At 37.8% G+C, this 19,458-nt stretch overlaps 1 protein-coding gene across 1 annotated transcript in view; it reads left to right on the top strand.

The window, feature by feature from the left end:
- The window catches only part of ZSWIM5 (zinc finger SWIM-type containing 5), a 120,638-nt gene that overhangs the window by 50,522 nt on the left and 50,658 nt on the right, over nt 1–19,458 (top strand). Inside the window, exon 2 of the mRNA XM_028513486.2 lies at nt 6,565–6,921. Coding sequence (XP_028369287.1) covers nt 6,565–6,921 — 357 coding nt within the window. The remainder of the gene's footprint in view (nt 1–6,564; nt 6,922–19,458) is intronic.

Genomic DNA, 19,458 nt, shown 5'->3' with positions numbered 1-19,458 from the left:
ATGTATTCATTTCCATATTAAAAAGGCAGTGTTAAAAATAAAATATGGAGTTTAGAAAAGGTGAGGATTAAGATCACTTTGAAAATTAGTCTTTTGATTGCTATAAGAATTTGATTACAACAGCATAATATAATCAATAATATTGTAATAACTATGTATGGTGCCAGTTGAGTACTGGAATTATCAGGAAGAACACTTTGTAAAGTATATGATTGTCTAACCACTATGCTGTACATCTGAAACTAATACAAAATAATATTGAATGTAAATAGTAATAAAAATTTATAATTTAAAAGAAGAATGTGATTATAGTTCATGACATTTATGCATAGGCATTTTTTTTTAGGTCATTGGAGGTTAGGGTCTGCTTAAAATTAGGGAAGTTTAGACATTGGAATAAGGGAACTAGCTACAGTTATAGCTGAAATGCTAACATAATGATAACATGTTTGAGTACTGAGGGTATGCCAGACACTTTTCTTCTAAGTGCTGTATATATTAACTGAATTTTAATTTCAGTATATTCTGATAATTTGATTCAGTGCACACAATCTCAGAGAAGTAACCAGAAAATCTTTTTCCTCTTGGAAAGGGGTATTTTGTTAATTTAAAAAAAATCCTCACATGAGGATATGTTTATTGATTTTAAAGAGGAAGAGGGAGGGAGAGAGGAAGAGAGGGAGAGAGGGAAGAAGAGAAAGAAACATTGATGTGAGAGAGAAACATTCAATAGGTTGCCTCATGTATACGCCCCGACTGGGGATCAAACCCTCAACCTAGGTATGTGCCCTGACCAGGGATCAAATTCATTATCTATGGTATACAGGATGATACTCCAACCAACTGAGCCACCCGACCAAGGCTGGTATTTTTTAATGCTTTAAAATAAATCTGAATACTATTTTTAAGACTCTCAAATATAAATATTTGATCACTTAATATGGTGGTCGATAAAAAATAGCTACATGTATCCTCTTTCTTTTGAAAAGTAGTTTATTGTTCAGTTTTTCTTTTCCTCCACTGATGTAGGCTACTGAATGGAATATGGTAATTTCTGAAATCACTTTACAATTAGATGAGGTCTGTCTGGAAAAAGTCCAGCCATTGTTAATATAACGAGAACATTTGCACAACATCGATGTAGCCTGGCAGCCAAGGAGAATGGACTGGAATGTGCATGTGTGAACAATAATGACTTCACTGTACTAGTCAGTGAGGGCAGTAGACATTGTTGAGTGAGCACGTGTACTGTGTGGCTGTCGCATCCAAAATGACTGAGCAAGTAGAGCAACAAATCTGCATCCAATTTTGCGTTAATCTTGAACATTCCTCCTCAGAAACTGTTCAGATGATTCAGAAGCCTGTAGCTATGGGCAACTGGTGATCGGCAACTTCATCACGATAACACATGAGCTCATGCATCATGTCTCATGCAGAGTTTTTTGTTGAAACATCAAATCCCCCAGGTGACTCAGCCCCCCTACAGCCCAGACTTGGCGCCATGTGACTTCTGGCTTTTCCCAAAACTAAAATCACTTTTGAAAGGGAAGAGATTTCAGACCATCCATGAGATTCAGGAAACTATGACAGGGCAGCTGATGATGACTGGGAGAACTATGTGAGGTCCTAAGGTGCCTACTTTGAAGGGAACTGAGGCGTCATTGTCCTGTGTACAGTGTATCTTGTATCTTCTTCAGTAAATGTCTTTTTCATATTACATGGCTGGATACCTTCTGGACAGGCCTATATGTTGCCCTTTTTCTGTTCAAATCAATAGGCCATGTGGCAATTACTAGCCTATAACATCCATTTTGGCAACATGTGTACCTGGTGTATGTGTACATTGTTTCTGCTGAGAACTGCCTAAGAAGTCTGGTATTTTTTTTTTCCAATATGTGTTCAAATCTGTGAACTGAGGAACGGCACCTAATCTGTAGTTCTGAATAGATAGGTTATCCATCAATATACAAGACAACTTGTTCTCTGAATCATAATGCTCCACAGAGTAGTTGGGGGTAGGGGAATGAAATTACTATTTTTAAAGTGATTGTTTTATGCATGTTAGATTTTTAAATGAATTTTCCAGACAAATTCTTCCTATTTTGTATTTTCCTACATAAAATGTTTCTAAAATAACAAAAGAAAATAACTCAGTCTTTTAAAATATATACTTCCTCCCCTTATAGAGGTCCAAGTAAGAGTACTGGAAGACAATGCAAGGGCATCTCTGTAAGTGAATGCCTGGGCTTGGGAAGCCTCACTGTTTTTTAGCTGGTTGCTGGCACAGATGGACAGTGGAGACCATTGCTTGCAGAAGCTGGTGCTAAGAAGGACCAGAGGTTAATACAAGGAAAACCTCTTGATTTGCCAGAGAAGTCTGGGAGGGGAGCAGATGGCCACAAGAAGGGCCCTCCAGCTTACTCAGCTGCTCTGAGAAGCTTAGGGTGACCTCTTTAAAACAAACAAACCAAGTGGCTCTCAGGGTAATGGGGCAGTATCATTTGTATTCCCGAATAACAATACTGTTCCTCACTACAATCTCTCTCATGCACACCCAGTGCTGAGGGCACCATCTGCTTCTTGTGAACTTATGTAGGTGCTGGCCCTGGCCAGTTGGGAGTGCAATTGAATGATATCCCTTGGAAATGTGTTCTTTACAAATTACTTTCACATGAGTCTGATAGGCATATAGATAATATATTTTTTTGCATTAATAAGAAACTGAGGCAAAAGGGAATTGAGGGATACTGGAATTAGAATTTAAGCATCCTGATTCCTGACTTCTGTATATCATGGTGAGTCCACAGAGCCATTTCAGTGTTCTTGTTTAGGCAGCAGTTATCCAGCTTTTGAATAAGGCCTTCTGGAAAGGAAATCAGTTATTTTTGAGGATGTCACTATCACCATTTTATGCCTTTGTGTGGCTGCCATTTTGCTAGGTGACAGAAAGGAGAAAGTGACTGCTGGTATACTGCTGCAGCCTTCCAGGAGAATGAAACTAAGGGAGAAGGTCTAATTTACATGATGCAGCATCATCAAAACCAAATTTATTCAAGAGGAAAGTATGCTTATTCAAAGGAGTTACTTAGTTTGTATATATATAGTGTGTACACACACACACACACACACACACACACACACTGCTCACCCACATTTCCCACACTTAAACTGACTATAAGAAAATGATTCTTTCTGTAAACCTCAGCTCTCCTTTCCCTGCCATTGGTTGAAATTACATTCATTTTCATGCATTGGCACCTGCTCGTGGGTCTGGTGAATCAAAAGAGCAATGAGCAAAGTGGTTTTAATTGCCCAAGCTTTACTAGAGCCTTTCTTGCACTCAGGAACACAAAAGGCTTTGAATAGTGTCAGAGGGCTGTACTGAGAAGCGCTTTCTTTTAGAACTCTCAGCAGATGATTCGCTCACTGTGCTGAGACATTGTCTTGGGCAGATGAGTTCATGAGCCCACCTTCCAACTGTGAGAGCATGACAGCAGTCAGTTTCAGTTGCCTTGACCAATTGCTCAGGAAGCCAGGAAAATGTAAAAATTTACAGACTTGACATTGATGCATTTTTGTAGAGTTTTACTTCCTAATTACTTTTATAAAGTTTTGTATACATATTTTAAACTGCATAGTCATATGCATATATTGCAGTAGTTAAGAACAAAGGCTCTGGAGCCAGACTACCTGTATTTATATCTGAATTCTAACAGTTTACAGGCTGTGGGATGTTTTATTACTTTTTAAATCATTTTTTCTTTTTTTAAAGATTTTGTTTATTTATGTATGTATGTATGTATTTATTTATAAAGAGAAGCGGAGGGAGAACGGGAGAGAAACGTCAATGTGAGAGTGAAACATTTATCGATTGCCTCTTATACGTGTCCCAGCCAGGGACTGAACCTGCGATCCAGGCAGGTCCCCTCACTGGTAATTGAACTGGTGACCTTTTGCTTTGCAGGAAGACACCCAACCAAGCCCCACCAGTCAGGGCTCATTTTTATTTTTCAATTACAATTGACATACATTACTATATTAGATTCAGGTGTATATCCCAGTGATTAAACGTTACATAATTTACTAAGTGAGCATCCTGATGAATCTCCCACCTGACACCATACATAGTTATTAGAAATATTATTGACAATATTCCCTATGCTGTAGGTTACATCCCAATGACTATTCTGTAACAACCATTTGTACCTCTTAATCCCTTCACATTTTTCACCCATCCACCCAACACCCCAGCCATCTGGCAACCTTCAGAATGTTCTCTGTACATAAGAGTCTGTTTCTGTTCTACATGTTCATTTATTTTGTTTTTTAGATTCTGTTGTTGATAGATATGTATTTGTTGCCATTGTATTGTTCATATTTTTTTACTGTTCATATATTTTGTTTTTTATAAAGAAGACCCTTTAACATTTAATATAATACTGGTTTGGTGGTAAGAGATCTAGCTTTTTCTCTTCTGGGAAGCTCTTTATCTGCCCTTCAATTCTAAATGATAGCTCTGCTGGGTAGAGTAATCTTGATTGTAGGTCCTTGCTTTTCATCACTTTGAATATTTTTTCCCCAATCCCTCCTGCCTGTAAAGTTTCTGTTAAGAAGTTAGCTGACAAGTCTTATAGGAGCTCCTTTGTAGATAACTAGCTGCTTTTCTCTTGCTGCTTTTTTAAAATTTTATTTTATTGATTATGCTGTTACAGTTGTCCAGTTCTTTCCTCTTTGCCCCCCACCAGTCTGCACTCCACTCCCTCAGGCAGTCCCCACACCTCGTTCGTATCCATGGGTTGTGCTCTGTGGCTCTGCGGCTGGAGGGCTCGGTGAAGGGACTATGACCTTTTTGTCTGAGAGAAAGATTCTCCCCCAGTTCTCACCTTGACACAAGACACTTCAGTTCCTCCTTGTACGTCACTGGTGACTTTCAAGATGTTACCCTAGTGCTGGAGCTCAAAGGGAGTGAGTCTGAATAATTTCATGTGTGGGTTCTTTAAGAGGAACTGTTTGGAAATCCAGCAGTTTTTTCCACTGACTCAATCCCTGCTGGTTTTTGCAGTCAGAAGTTATGGGTACTTATCTTCTTGGCACTGGAATCCTGCCTTGGGGGCCTGGTGTGGGACTGGGACCCCTCACTCTCAAGATACCCCTCCTGAAATTTTATTCACCACAATGGGTGTTGGGACCAGGTCATTCCGCATCTCTGCATCTTCTCCTCTCCTACCAGTCTGTATGAATGTGGTTTCTTCAATTCCATAATTCTCAGACTTCCATTCAGCTCGAATTTGATGGTGTCAGTGATGCTTGTTCTGTAGTTCAGTTGTAATATTGACATGGGTTATGCAAGGGGGAAAGCCGCGTTTACCTTCACCTCCATCTTGACCAGAAGTTTCTCTTAGTATTTTAGGAAAATATGAATAAAAGATCATTACAAAGATGATATTCAGGGGATTTTTGACTATAAAGCAGTTGTTTTTCCCATAAGTTCTAAGCAATTTTTGTGGGGCTTTTTTTTTTACTTTTTAAAATTAAGCACCCACTATGTTCTAGGCAGTGAGCTGACCACTTTACATATTTTTTACTTATTTTACAGATGAGGGTATCAAGAGTCAGAGCAGGTGAGCATCAAAATTTAAGTAAAAAACAAAGTCACGGCCCTGGCTGGCATAGCTCAGTGGATTGAGCTCGGGCTGCAAACCAAAGTGTCACAGGTTCGATTCCCAGTCAGGGCACATGCCTGGGTTGCAGGCCATGACCCCCAGCAACCGCACATTGATGTTTCTCTCTCTCTATCTCCCTCCCTTCCCTCTCTAAAAATAAATAAATAAAATCTTAAAAAACAAAAAACAAAATCACCCTAATGAAATGCTAGATGAAGGCAAATGATTCTCAGTGACTACTAAAACTATTAGGTGAAAAGTTGACAACAAACGTAATTGCAAATTGTTGGTGCTGCGTGCTAGTGAGTATAGGTGTAACGCTGCATATTCTTACCATACCATACTGTGTTTTCCGTGTCTTATGAGGTTTCTTTTCTTTTTAGGTATTCTACATGGTCACCACTTTAGACTTGCATGTTTTGAGGAAGAAATGTCTTTATCTTCCTTGTTATTCTTCCTGTCTCTCCATGTGGCATTCTTTTGGTTTCTTTTTTATTTACAGCATTCACCTTACTCTAGATTGTACTGATGTTATTTGTAGGCTTCTCTTTGCTCACCACCTAGAGCTTAAAATTTACTACAGAGGTTTTTAACTTATTTGGGTTTCCTTATTAACTTTTTTGCGACTTGTGATGAAAACTATGAACTGCCTCCCCAGAAAAATGAACATATGTAAAAACCAAAAACCAAAGTTTTCTTATTAGTTCAGGAGGACTCCAGGGAAAAGACTCTTTCGAGATTGTGTGTTCCTAAGTTGCATTGACCTATCTTTGGCAGAGCCTACCATAGATATAGGAGATACTCAGCAAATAGTATCTGAATTGATTAACTGAAATGCAAAATGAAAATCTTCAAGTTTCTTACTACAGAATCTCTAAACATACTTTCTTTGTTTCCTTAGGCTTCCATCTCAGTGGCACAGTAACTGAGCCTGCCACTACTTCGGAACCAGCAATGACTTACAAAGTTGCAATCAGTTTTGACCGCTGCAAAATCACTTCAGTGACATGTGGCTGTGGCAACAGGGACATATTCTATTGTGCTCATGTGGTAGCACTGTCACTCTACAGGATCCGTAAACCAGACCAAGTCAAATTGCGTCTTCCTATCTCAGAAACCCTTTTCCAGATGAATAGGGACCAGCTACAAAAGTTTATTCAGTATTTAATCACAGCACACCACACTGAAGTTCTTCCTACGGCACAGAAACTGGCAGATGAAATTCTGTCCTCCAACTCAGAAATCAACCAAGTGAATGGTAATTATACAATATTTTTGTTGCTAAAAATCTACTTTGTTATTTTATTACAAGTTTAGAGGTTGGGATGTTTTGCAGTTATAATCAATTAGCCTTAATCAGCTCATTCTATTCCAAACTGTGTATTTAAACTCTTACTGTCTTAAAGCAGTTCACTTGTTTACCTCAGGAAGGTTTGGCAAAAAAAGGACAGAGAAATTTAGAGGTATAGATCTAGTTTATGGGTTTTATTTGTCCACGCAATCTGTGACCCCAAAACCTGGCATTTGTAAGAGTGAGAGAAAGCATAAAAATTTTTGTCATTCAGTGAAATGGATGGATATGAGAATTCCCTTAACATTTCAGGATCCTGCACACCATCAGGGTTATTCTAAAGAGCATCTGTTAGGATTGTGTGTATGAGTTATATAACAGGGGGAGTGCATGGATGAAGAAAGATAGTATGTGCATGCATTCATTCAATAAGTATATACTGAGTAGCTACTATATGCAAGCAATAGTGCCGATTGATGAGGACATAAAACCGACATGGTTCCTGCTTTCCAGTAGCTTATAATCTAGTAGAAAAGACAGCCAAGTCTGAAACAAATGCTTGCTTTTATAGTGAGGCCAGGTTGTAGAGACTTAGAAAACCTGGAAACCATTAAAGGATATTGAGAAGAAGAAGCTGTAGAGCCAATTTTTCATTTTGTTTGTTATGTCCTATATTCCAGGCGTCATGCAAGTGATTGTTTAATATGTTAATTCATTTAGTTTTCAAAACTACCCAGTTAGGTATGTGATACAACTATCACCATTTTATAAATAAGGACATTATTTATAACCCACACTTACCTGACTTCAGAACTCAAGTTTTTAGACTTGTTTATACAACCTTTCTATTTTTAGAAGATAACTATGGTATTAATGTGAAAAGAGGCAATTAGGCCAGGTAGGGAGCCTGTGTAATACTGTAGTCCATTTGCCAAAGGGCCTCCCTGTCCTATTTGTCCAATAGAGTTAAGTCCTACACACAGCCTCACTACTCCTTAGAGAATAGTCAGGCAGTCAGGCTTCCAGGAACTCTTGCTAACTAGCAGAAATAATCTTCTGTTGCTTTATAAAACTCTAAAGTTATAGTGTGTTACACAATAATTGAGATCCTCCTATTTGAGTGACACTGTTAAACAGTAGCCCTCTCTATCTCTTTGTATCCCACACAGGGAGGCTGTTCTACTTTTCTGAGTTCTTAGGGACCTGAGTTCTGCCCCTTCCCTGGAGAGAAGTACAGCTGTGTACCCTAACAACTGGGCTATAGCCTGCATTCATGCCACATTCCCACTAGCTCTTTCTCAGACTTTTTTTCTATGTCCAACCTGTCTTGCCTTTTTTTACACAGACAGCCTTGGTTCAGGACCTGCATTGTATCTGTCTTTTTCACCACTGTTGTCACCAGTACAACCCTCTTTTTTCTTTACTGCTATGCTGAAGCAACCTTTATCCATCCCTCATTACACCTCCCATCTCAGTATCTTATTATTTGTCTGAAATTAGGTTGAAGTGATCACATTGAACTTGAGATGTGATCCTCAGCCTTCCCCAGGAGCTCCTACTTCTGCACCTGTGTTTATCCTACACTTACATTAGCTTTGTCCCCCAGGTTCCATAGTTTTCTGCAAGTCCTTTCTATTGTAATAACCAGAGCTATGAAGACAATGATACTGAAAGTAGGGCGGGGATATCTTAGAGGTAACATGGACTGGATACAATGTCCAGGTGTGTAGGAGGAGTGGGGAGTAAAGAAAAGGAAGATAAGAGAAAACTGAGTTCCAGAATGTCTTGCTAGGATGGCACTCATAGATTTAATGATAATGTTTCCATTCACTTACGGAACATTAGAGAAGGAACGAATCTAGAAGAAGGGTGAATTCAGTTTAACTTTGAGGTGCTTGTAGAATGTTTAGGTAAAAATTTCTGGTAGGCTGTTGGGTATATGGATTTGGAACTCAGAAAAAAATTAAATTTTTGGAGTTACTACCATAGAAATGATGTTTGAAGTCATGTTTCTGTTCCCTGCTGAATCTTTAAACACTTAGAACATCTTCCTTCTCCTCTCTACCAAACCCTACTCCTCACCAAAACAGACTTAAAAAGCAGGGATATTAAAAAAAAGGTGGGGAGGGGCAGGGGTAAAATTTCTAAAACTGCTAACTATGTGCCTTAAATCTCAGGAATGCTATGCTCCTAACTTCCCTGAAAACTTTTCTTTTATTAGGGCCCTATATGTGGTTATAGCTAGACTTTGCCTTGTGCTCTCTGGATTGGTGATTCAGTTTGCTCTGGTAACTGCCTACCCTGAGATTCTCTGCTGTAAACATGCTGGCCAGGTCTTCAGTTGCTGCTTACCTATGAGGAGAAATTGGACATCAAGATAAAGGGAAGATAACTTGAGGAGTCAAGTCAGGAACCATGTTTTACTAATTTTTGAGTCTCCAAGCATGGTACCTGCAAAATAATAAGGGTTTATTTCATGAATACAGCCATGCATGTATAGGTGATGAAACACGAACCGAAGGAGGAATTAGCAAAATAGAATGAGAAATGAGAAAAAGCTAGCAAGTTACTATTAAAGTCACTATAGAATTGAGTTTCTAGAAGTGAATGATCAAGTCAACAGACCAGCACTTACAAACATAGAAAGGTAATTTGGAGTAGGGGCCATGAAAAGAAAAGACACCTTTGAAAAAGTATTAATATTGTCATCATAGGAATAAAAGAAGATATTGCAATCATGAAATAAAAACTAGATACTATAAAAACAAAATACAAAACAGAAAGAACTAATAAATATAATGGCAAAAAATTATAAAACTAAATGATGGGGGGACATGTAAGGAAATTTCCTATAGAGAATACAGCAAAAAGACAAATATCAAAAATAGAAGGAAAAAAAGATGTCAAAAATTAAGGAACAAGTCCTGGAACTACAATGTTTGAATAACAGGGATTCCAGAAATAGAAAACAGAGGTAAGAAATGTATCAGTGAAATAATTGCAAAAGATTTTCTAGAACAAAACCATTGAGTTTCCACAGTGAAAGGATCCCACCAAATACCCAGTAGAGGGAAAGAAGAATCTTCTCAATGGTATAGGAAAAAGAATATTTTCTATATCACTTAATGAAAAAAAATACTTGATTACTATGTCATACCATACAGAAAGATCAGTTGCAGATGGATTGCAGATATAAATGTGAAAAATAAAACAATAAATTTTGAGGAGATAATGAGAAAATGACTCTCATGTCCTTGAGGAAGAAAAAAAATTAAATAGGAAAAGATTGATAAATTGGATTACATTAAAAATTTAAACTCCTCTTTGTCAAAAGGCACCATTAAGAGACTAAAAAGAAACTTATAACTTAAAATCAAAAAAAGAAAAAAAACAAATAATCCAATTAAAAAATGGGCAAAGAACCTGAATAGACATTTCTCCAAACAGTACATACATATAGCCAATAGACATGTGAAAAACTGCTCAACATCACTAATCATCAGGGAAATGCAAATTAAAACCCTAGTGAGATATCACCTTATACCAGTCAGGATGGCCATCATCGATAAATCAACAAAGAACAAGTGCTGGTGAGGATAACTTGGTTTAGCCACTAAGAAAAAAATATGGCAGTTCCTCAAAAAATTAAAAATAAGACTACCATATGACCCAGCAATTCCATTTCAGAGTATTTATACAAAGAAACCTAAAACACTAATTTGAAAAGACATATACACCCCTATGTTTATTGCAGCATTATTTACAATAGCCAAGATATGGAAGCAACATAAAGGTCCATCAATAGATGACTGGATAAAGAAGAGGTATTACCTATACAGTGGACTATTACTCAGCCATAAAAAGAATGAAATCTTGCCATTTGCAAAAACATGTATATACTTAGAGAGTATTATGCTATGTGAAAGAAGTCATACTGAGAAAGACAAATGCCATGTGATTTCACTTATATGTGGAATTAGAAAAGTAAATAAAAGAACAAACAAAACAGAAACAAACTAATAGATACAGAGAACATTTTGATGGTTGCCAGATGGGAGGGGGTTGAGGGATGAGTGAAAAAGGAGAAGGGATAAGATGTACAAACTGCCAATTTTAAAAGCATGTAAAGTATAGCAGAGGGAACATAGTCAATAATATTGCAATATATGTATGGTGTCAGAAGGTAACTAGATTTATGGGGTAAAAAATTCATAAGTTATATAAATGTCTAATCACTGTGTTGTACAATTGAAACTAATATAATATTGTATGTCAATTCCAATTGAAAAAATTACAATAAATAAATAGTAGGTAGATTGATGGATAGATAGTCTGAAAAGGCAATCAAGTAGTGGGAGAAAATATTTGTAGCATGGATAACTGACAAGAAGTTTGTATTCTGAATATATAAAAAATGCCTACAAATAGTAAAATGAACAAGAAACACAAAAATGCTCTTGACAAAAAGGATATCCAAATGCCTAATGGGCATATTAAAAAGTGCCTTAACCAATTAGTAATTGGGGAAATGCAAATTAAAACCACAATGAGATACCAGTACATATCTACCAGAATGGCTAAATCAGTATCAAGTATTGGTGAGAATACTGAGGAGAATGCCAAAATGAGGAGACAGAGAAAGATGGCCCAAATGAAAGAAAAGATCAAAACTCAAGAAAAAGAGATAAACAAAATGAAGATAAGCAATCTATCAGATATAGAGTTCAAAATACTGGTTATGAGGATGCTCAAGGAACTTAGTGAGGACCTCAGCAGCATAAAGAAGACCCAGTCAGAAATGAAGGATTCACTATTTGAAATAAAAAACAATTTACAAGAAACAACAGTAGAGTGGATGAAGCTGAGAATCATATCAATGATTTGGAACATCGGGAAGCAAAAAACAACTAATCAGAACAAGAAGAAAAAAAATAAAAATATAAAGGGATAGTATAAGCAGCCTCTGGAACAACTTGAAGAGGTCCAACATTTGCCTCATAGGGGTGCCAGAAGGAGAAGAGGAAGAGCAAGGAATTGGAAATCTATTTGAAAAAAATAATGAAAGAAAACTTCTCTAATTTGGTGAAGGAAACAGATGTGCAAGTCTAGGAAGCACAGAGAATCCCAATCAAGTTTGATCCAAAGAGAACCACACCAAGACACATCATAATTAAAATGCCTAGGGTTAAAGATAAAGAGAGAATTTCACAAGCTGCCAGTAAAAAGCAGAGAGTTACCTAAAAAGGAGTTCCCATAAGACTGTCAGCTGATTTCTCAAAAGAAACCTTGCAGGCAAGAAGGGGCTGGCAAAAAGTATTCAAAGTGATGAAAAGCAAGGACCTACAACCAAGATTACTCTATCCAGCAGAGCTATCATTTAGAATGGAAGAGCAGATAAAGTGCTTTCCAAACAAGGTAAAGCTAAAGGAATTCATCACCACCAAGCCATTATTATATGAAATGTAAAAGAACTTATTTAAGAAATACAAGATCAAAACTATGAACAGTAAAATGACAACAAACTAACAACTATGAACAGCTGAATCTACAAAATAAAGACAGCCCAGGCTGGTGTGGCTCAGTGGATTGAGCGCTAGCCTGCGAATGAGAGGGTTGGGGTTGTGGGCCAGGTCCCTGGTAGGTGGCATGTGAGAGGCAACCATACACTGATGTTTCTCTTCCTCTCTAAAATTAAATAAATAAAATCTTAAAAATAATAAAAGAATAAAAATTAAAACAAACTAAGCAAATAACCAGAACAGGAACAAAATCATAAGCATGGGGATCATTTGGAGGCTTATCAGCTGGGAGCAGGAAGGGGGAAGGGGGAGAACAGGGGTAGTGGTGCAGGGATCAGGAAGCACAGTTGATAGGAATAAAATAGGGGGGTGGTAAGAATAGTATAGGAAAGGGAGAAGCCTGAAAACTTACATGCACAACCCATGGACATGAACTAAGATGGTGGTATTGCTGGAGGGAAGGTAGGTACAGGGCAGAGGGTGGCGAAGGGAAAAAAATTGGAACACCTGTAACATAATCAATAAAATATACTTTAAAAAAGAACACACCATAATATTAACGATGGTAATCTATGGCTGGTAGAATTATGAATAGATTTTTATTTTTTTATGCTTTAGTATATTTTCTACCATAAGCAAGTATTATATTTTAATTTATAAAAAGGATGTTTTAAGAATGAAAGAAGATTGGTTCCATAGACATGAAGTCCCATCAAGACAGGTCTCATTGTTACAGCATCATGCTAACTTGAAGCCTCAACTCACATGATGTTTTCTTTCACAACTATTTAGAAAAGATATCCTTTTTATTTTATCTTCCTATGGAAAATTGCACACTACAATGTTAAAGTGTCAATTACATCAGCTGGGTCCACTTTACCACTACTGAGTTTCATACTCATCTGTTTATGAAAAGACTGACATGTTCTAACCAGTGAGCATATATATAGGGACACTCTCATCTTTTCTCTAAAGTTTTAGAGAAAAATTTTGTGTTGGAGTTAGAGAAGGACAGCTAGAGAGGCTTATTGTGAACACCAGGCTTAGTTTATCTAGTCAAAATTATCTGCACTCTTTTATTCATTCCTCCATGCTGTACCCTGCTGTACTATCTGCTTTAATGTTGATATTTCTTATAGATTAATCATAGGCTTTTTTTCTTCTTATTCTACATGAGCTCTATAGCCTATCTTTACTATATCCATGACTTGAAATGTCATCTGTGTACCGTGACTCACAGATTTATTTCTCCAGCCCAGATCTTTTGAGCTTTATACTCTATATTCAACTAACTGTTCCATATCACAGAGACATCCCAAGATCAACATACCCAAATGTGAATTCATCTTTTACCTCAAACTTGCTTAATAAATAGCACCACCATCTAGCTACTAGATCATGATAAGAACCCTTATAGTCCCTGACACCTCTTTCTTATAATATATGTGCATTCCATTGCAAGGCCTGTTAACTTTACCTGCTAAGTTGTTTCATCATTTTTCACTTCTATGTTTAGGATAACTCTGCTATCACCCTAAATCAAACTACTATAATTTCCCACCTAGATTGTTACCATAGCCTACTAACTGATCTTTCCATATCCATTGTTGCTGCCATCTATCCCATTCTGACACAGCCATCCAAAGTAATTTTTGTACAACTACAGATTTTGTCAGTATCACTCCTGTTTAAAATCCTTCAGTGGTCTCCTGTTGCACTTAGGATAAAATCCAGATTTCACATGGCCTACAAAACCTTGCATGATCTGGCTTTTGCCTGCATTTTCACATGATATTCCCTCTCCTTGGAATACTCTTCCTATCCTCTTCCCCCAGTTATAGAGGTACTTAATTATCACAGTAATTTATGACTTCATACTTTTTGAACAAAAAATACACAGTTTTTGTTCCACTCTTTGCTAGGTAACTCGTATTCATTTTTCAGATGTCTGCTCAAATGTCACCTTCTCAAGGAAGACTTGTTGACCTGTCTTTCTTTCTTACAATATAAGTACATTGTGTGTGTGTGTGTGTGGGGGGGGTGTATTCGCTTAACATCCCTTTCCCCAAACTAGTATATTAGCTCCACGAGGACAAGGGGCTATATCTGCTTTGTTTAGCATTATATATTCAGTATTTGCCACAGGCCCCAGCACATAGTAGGCTCTCAATAATATAAATATTGACTGAATAAATCAAAATGTCTTAGAAAATCCTCCTTGCCAATTCATGCTTTCCCAGGTGACTGATTTCTTCAGTTATACCCTGCTCCTTATAGTAATTTACTACCTGGGTGCTTCAAATATTGACTGACTTCTTTCTTGCTGCAACACCGATTTTGGCAATTGATTCTCATCTCCTGGGCTCATTGTGCACCAGCAAACAGTTACACAGTTTACCTACCTTTTTCCCTATCAAATAAACCCTTTTGAGGTTTCAGGTGAAATTTTACTCTTAGTAACTCTCAAGGTTTCTTTGCCTTATCCTTGTCCTATCCCAGCAGTTTTCTATAGTCTGCACAGTAGGGTATTTATAAATTTTGCTTTATTTCTTCCACAGTTGCTGCCACTACCACCACCTGGGCCCAAAAGATTCTCCAATTTTCTCTATACCATTTCAGATCCTTAGAAAGGATGTCACTGCACACTTCCAGCCAGTTGATTAGAGTCAGCTCCCCTGGAGACTGGCTCCTACTTTTTCATACCCTAATTGAACCACCCAAAGGTCAGAATTGGTCTTTAAACCATCTCTGTCACTTGCTTTTGGAGCACCATTGCTGTTCTTGCCTCATCCTCATTCTTGGCAACAAGGTACTCAGAGGCCTAGTTTCTGGTTTATACTTAGTTTATCTCATTTTATCCCAGTTCTGTCTCTATAGAGCTACTATAGAATCATTAAAGGTGAGACTGTCATCTTCTTTTTTAACACAAACCCCAAGTGGTTATTCTATATATTAACATTTAAGAATCACTTACTAGTGAGAAAACTGCATTAATCTGACCAATCCTATGTGAGCATACCTCAGAGATATCATGGATTTGGTTTCAGACCACCAAAGTAAACTGAATATCAAATGAAGCAAGTCACATGATTATGTTTACACTGCACTGTAATCTAAGCGTACAATAATAGCATTATGTCTTTTTTTAATCCTCTCCCAAAGGTATGTTTATTGATTTTAGAGATGGAGGAAGGGAGAGAGAGGGAAGAACATCAATGTAAGAGAGAAACATTGATTGGTTACCTCCCGTACCTGCTCTGGCTGGCGATTGAAGCCACAACCAAGGTATGTGCCCTGACCAGGAATCAGACCTGCACCCTTTTGGTGTACAGGATGATGTTCCAACCAACTGAGCCACCTGGCCATGGCTAGCATTATGTCTTTTAAAAATGTACATAACTTAATATAAAAAATACTTTTTTGGTGTGAAAAGTGCTAACCATCTTTTTGAGCCTGTTGGAAAAATGGCTCTGATAGACTTGCTTGGTGCAGAGTTGCCACAAACCTCCAATTTGTAAAAACGACAGTATCTGTGAAGCACAATAAAGTGAAGTATAACAGAGTGAGGTATGCCTGTATCCTATGTAGCAGCGTAGGTGAAAAAATGATTTGGCTGTTTTCAGACACACCACCCAGCTTCCTTCAAGGGCCTGAAAACAGCTAGTGGATCACAGCAATAGAGTCAAGAGGCCAAAATAGCCTTGTAGTAAAGAACATAAACTTTGGAGAAAGACCAACATGTAAATCCTGACTCTTATACTTTCCATGTGTTATTTTACTTATCTTTATAAGCTTTAGGGGTTTTTTTTTTCATTTTAAAATTAGATTAGTAGTACTGTCTCATAGAGTTGTTACAAGAGTTCACTGGATCCATTCAGTAGACACTCACTGAGTACCTACTATTTGCAGAGCACTGTTCTACACGTTGCAAATATACCAGCAAGCAAAGTAGTTTTTGCCCTTAAGGAGTATACATCCTTTTGACAATGTGTCCAAAAAGTGCTTAGACTCCATCCTGCAGGAAGCACCCTATATATGGTTATTAACAGATATTTAAGGATAAGGAAGAGTATGTTTGTTTTGCTTTGCCACTGTCAGGGTAGAAAAGAAGTGTAGGATATATTATTTGCCCACCTAGAGCTTAAATATAGATGATAAATCAGACATATATTTGTTCATTCTATAAATATTAACTCAGTGCCAGGCACTGTGAGGTAGATATGAGTCCCTACTCTTAAAAACTTCAGTTTAGTTGGGACTAAATGAAAAATGAAAATTTCAGTATAAAACAAAATACAACAGGTCTTTAAGAGAAGTGATAATAAAGTGTTCAGAAGAGTGTTATTGCCTTTATATGTATGTGAGCATAAGGTGGACATACTTTAACAGGTGGCAATAAGGTATATGGCTAATTCAGTAAGGGGATAAAAAAAGAGTCCCTCCTGCCAAGTAAACTAAGCAGTACATGAACTTTGGCAGCATTAGCCTCTCTGTGTACTTATTTTATGGTTTGCATTTCTTATTGTGGCCCTGACTCTGGAGCCGAGGCAATACTGACAATGAGAAGTGTTGTTTTTGGCCAAAGAACAAGCTGGGAGGAGAGGAAGGGAAGTAAAGGGAAAAGCATCATTAAAGTCATGAGGAAATGTTGTTGACTCCTGGGAACACTAACTTTCTGGCTGAAGCATAACATACAGGAAGACAGGGCTAGAAATGAAAGATAGGGTCTGTCTGTGAAGGGCTTTGAATGCAAAGCTAAGGAATTTGGACTTAATTTATTAAGAGTCTGACTCATCACTGAAGACTTTTGAGCAGGGAAATGATATGATCACAACAGTGGTTGGAATAATACATTTGAAAAAAAGTAGCATATAATAGATATCATTCTCCCATATCGGCAGTTTCATTTTCTATGGTTTTAGTTACCCATGGTCAACCATAGTCTGAAATACAGGGGGACCCAACAAATACCAGAATTATCTTTTAGGGGGTGGGTCCCTTGTAGTATAGGCTTCCCCTGGTAGGTGAGTGTTCTGAGAACCCTTCTGTATCAGTGTACCAGTTGACATTGTTGTAAGAGGCTGTATTCAGCTTCAGTGAATTTTTTTGTAGACTCTTTCAATGCATTTGCCCATTTCATGTTGTGTGACTTACAAGTGCACCTGTCCACACTGCACTGTTCAGCAGTTTCTGACCAAAAAATGGCATGATCCCGATGCCCCACCCTCCCTATTCTGAGTCTGAGTGACTTTTCTTGTGTCCCTGGATGAAAAAAGTCCTCAAAGGGAAATGTTTTGCTGATATGGAAGAAGTGAACAAAAAATGGCAGAAGCACTGAAAGGCATCAAAATCAATGAGCTGACTGGCTGGCATAGCTCAGTGAATTGAGCATGGGTTGCAAACCAAAGTGTCTCAGGTTCGATTCCCAGTCAGGGCACATGCCTGGGTTGTAGGCCACAGCCCCCAGCAACCACACATTGATGTTTCTCTCTCTCTTTCTCCCTCCCTTTCCTCTCTAAAAATAAATAAATAAAATAAAATCTTAAAAAAAACAATGAATTGAGAAACCGTTTTGAGCAGTGGAAAAAAAACATCTCAACAGGTATATCACATCAAATGGAGAGTACTTTGAAAGGGACTTGAAGTTTAAACATGTAAGAATAAACACACAATTTTTAAATAAATAAATTCCATTTTGGGGGTCCCCCCATATTAAATTGAAAATTCCAGAAATAAACAATTTATAAGTTTTAAATTGCATACCATTCTGAGTAGTGTGAAGTCTCACTCCATGCGGCTTTGTCCCACCCAGTACATGAATCATTCCTTTGTCTAGCATATCCACACAGTGTGTACTACCCACCCATTAGCCACTTAGGAGCTATGTTGGTTATCACAGCTGCACTGGTATCATAGTGCTTGTATTCAAGTAGCCCTTATTTTACTTAGTAATGGCCCAAAGCATAATAGTAGTGATGCTACTGGCATTGCCAGTGATTGCCAGTAAGTGCTAGCAATTCGGATACACCAAAGACAAGCTGTAAGTGCTTCCTTTAAGTGGAAAGGTGAGTACGGTATAGTAACATAACTTATTACAGTATATTGTTATAAATATTCTATTATTAATTATTGTTGCTAATCTTTCACTGTGCCTAAGTACATACAGTCATACCTCAGTACTCATTGGCTTCAGAACTTGTCAAACCCTGTACTTGTTGCATTCTGATGAGAAAAAAATGTTTCAGCACTCAGCATTTGCCCCTCAGTGCCCCTCTCTCACGATGAAACAGAAGTCAAGGTGTCAGTCTCACAGCAACTCATGAACAGTTCAGTACTTGTCAGTTTTGGCACTCATCACGAGTTCTGGAACAAATTAACCATGAGTACCGAGGCACCACTGTATGGGAAGTAACATCGTATGTATAAGGTTCAGTACCTGCAGTTTCAGGCATCCACTGCTGGTCTTGGAATGTATCCCTCATGGATAAGGGTGGACTAGTCTACTACAAACGGGAAGATCATATGTGTTAGTCAGTACTTGTGGAATAAATGACAGTGGGAGCCCTCCTGATTCTCTGGGGAATAAGATGCACTAAAAAAGCTTTGCTCTGCAGACCTGGATTTCATTTAATTAAGTAGAGCTTTGATGTCGGGACAAAGAAGAATGTACTCTGATTAAACATGACACAAATTGGTAATCTTTGTGTATCCACACCTATAGACTATTGACTTATAGTTTATTGTCACTGGGAGGCAGGTTTCTAAGAATGTATTACAGGATTCTGTCTCTGAGAAATTGAAATAAGGTTCAGTTTTCATTCCACACACATTCGCCGGGGTGTCTGTCACATTACCAGAACTGTGCTATAGGTGATTTAACCATGGATTCAACTTGGAATTCAGCTGTGAGCCAGGAACTAACAGGCTAGTGGGGGAGAGAGATGTGTAAATAACTAAAACTGTGTTTTAAGTGCTGTTGTTGAGG

The sequence above is a fragment of the Phyllostomus discolor genome, chromosome 5 (genome assembly GCF_004126475.2).
Source record: "Phyllostomus discolor isolate MPI-MPIP mPhyDis1 chromosome 5, mPhyDis1.pri.v3, whole genome shotgun sequence".
Lineage (NCBI taxonomy): Eukaryota > Metazoa > Chordata > Mammalia > Chiroptera > Phyllostomidae > Phyllostomus > Phyllostomus discolor.
Note: the sequence above shows the minus strand (reverse complement) of the source record. Positions and strands in the feature narration are given on the sequence as shown.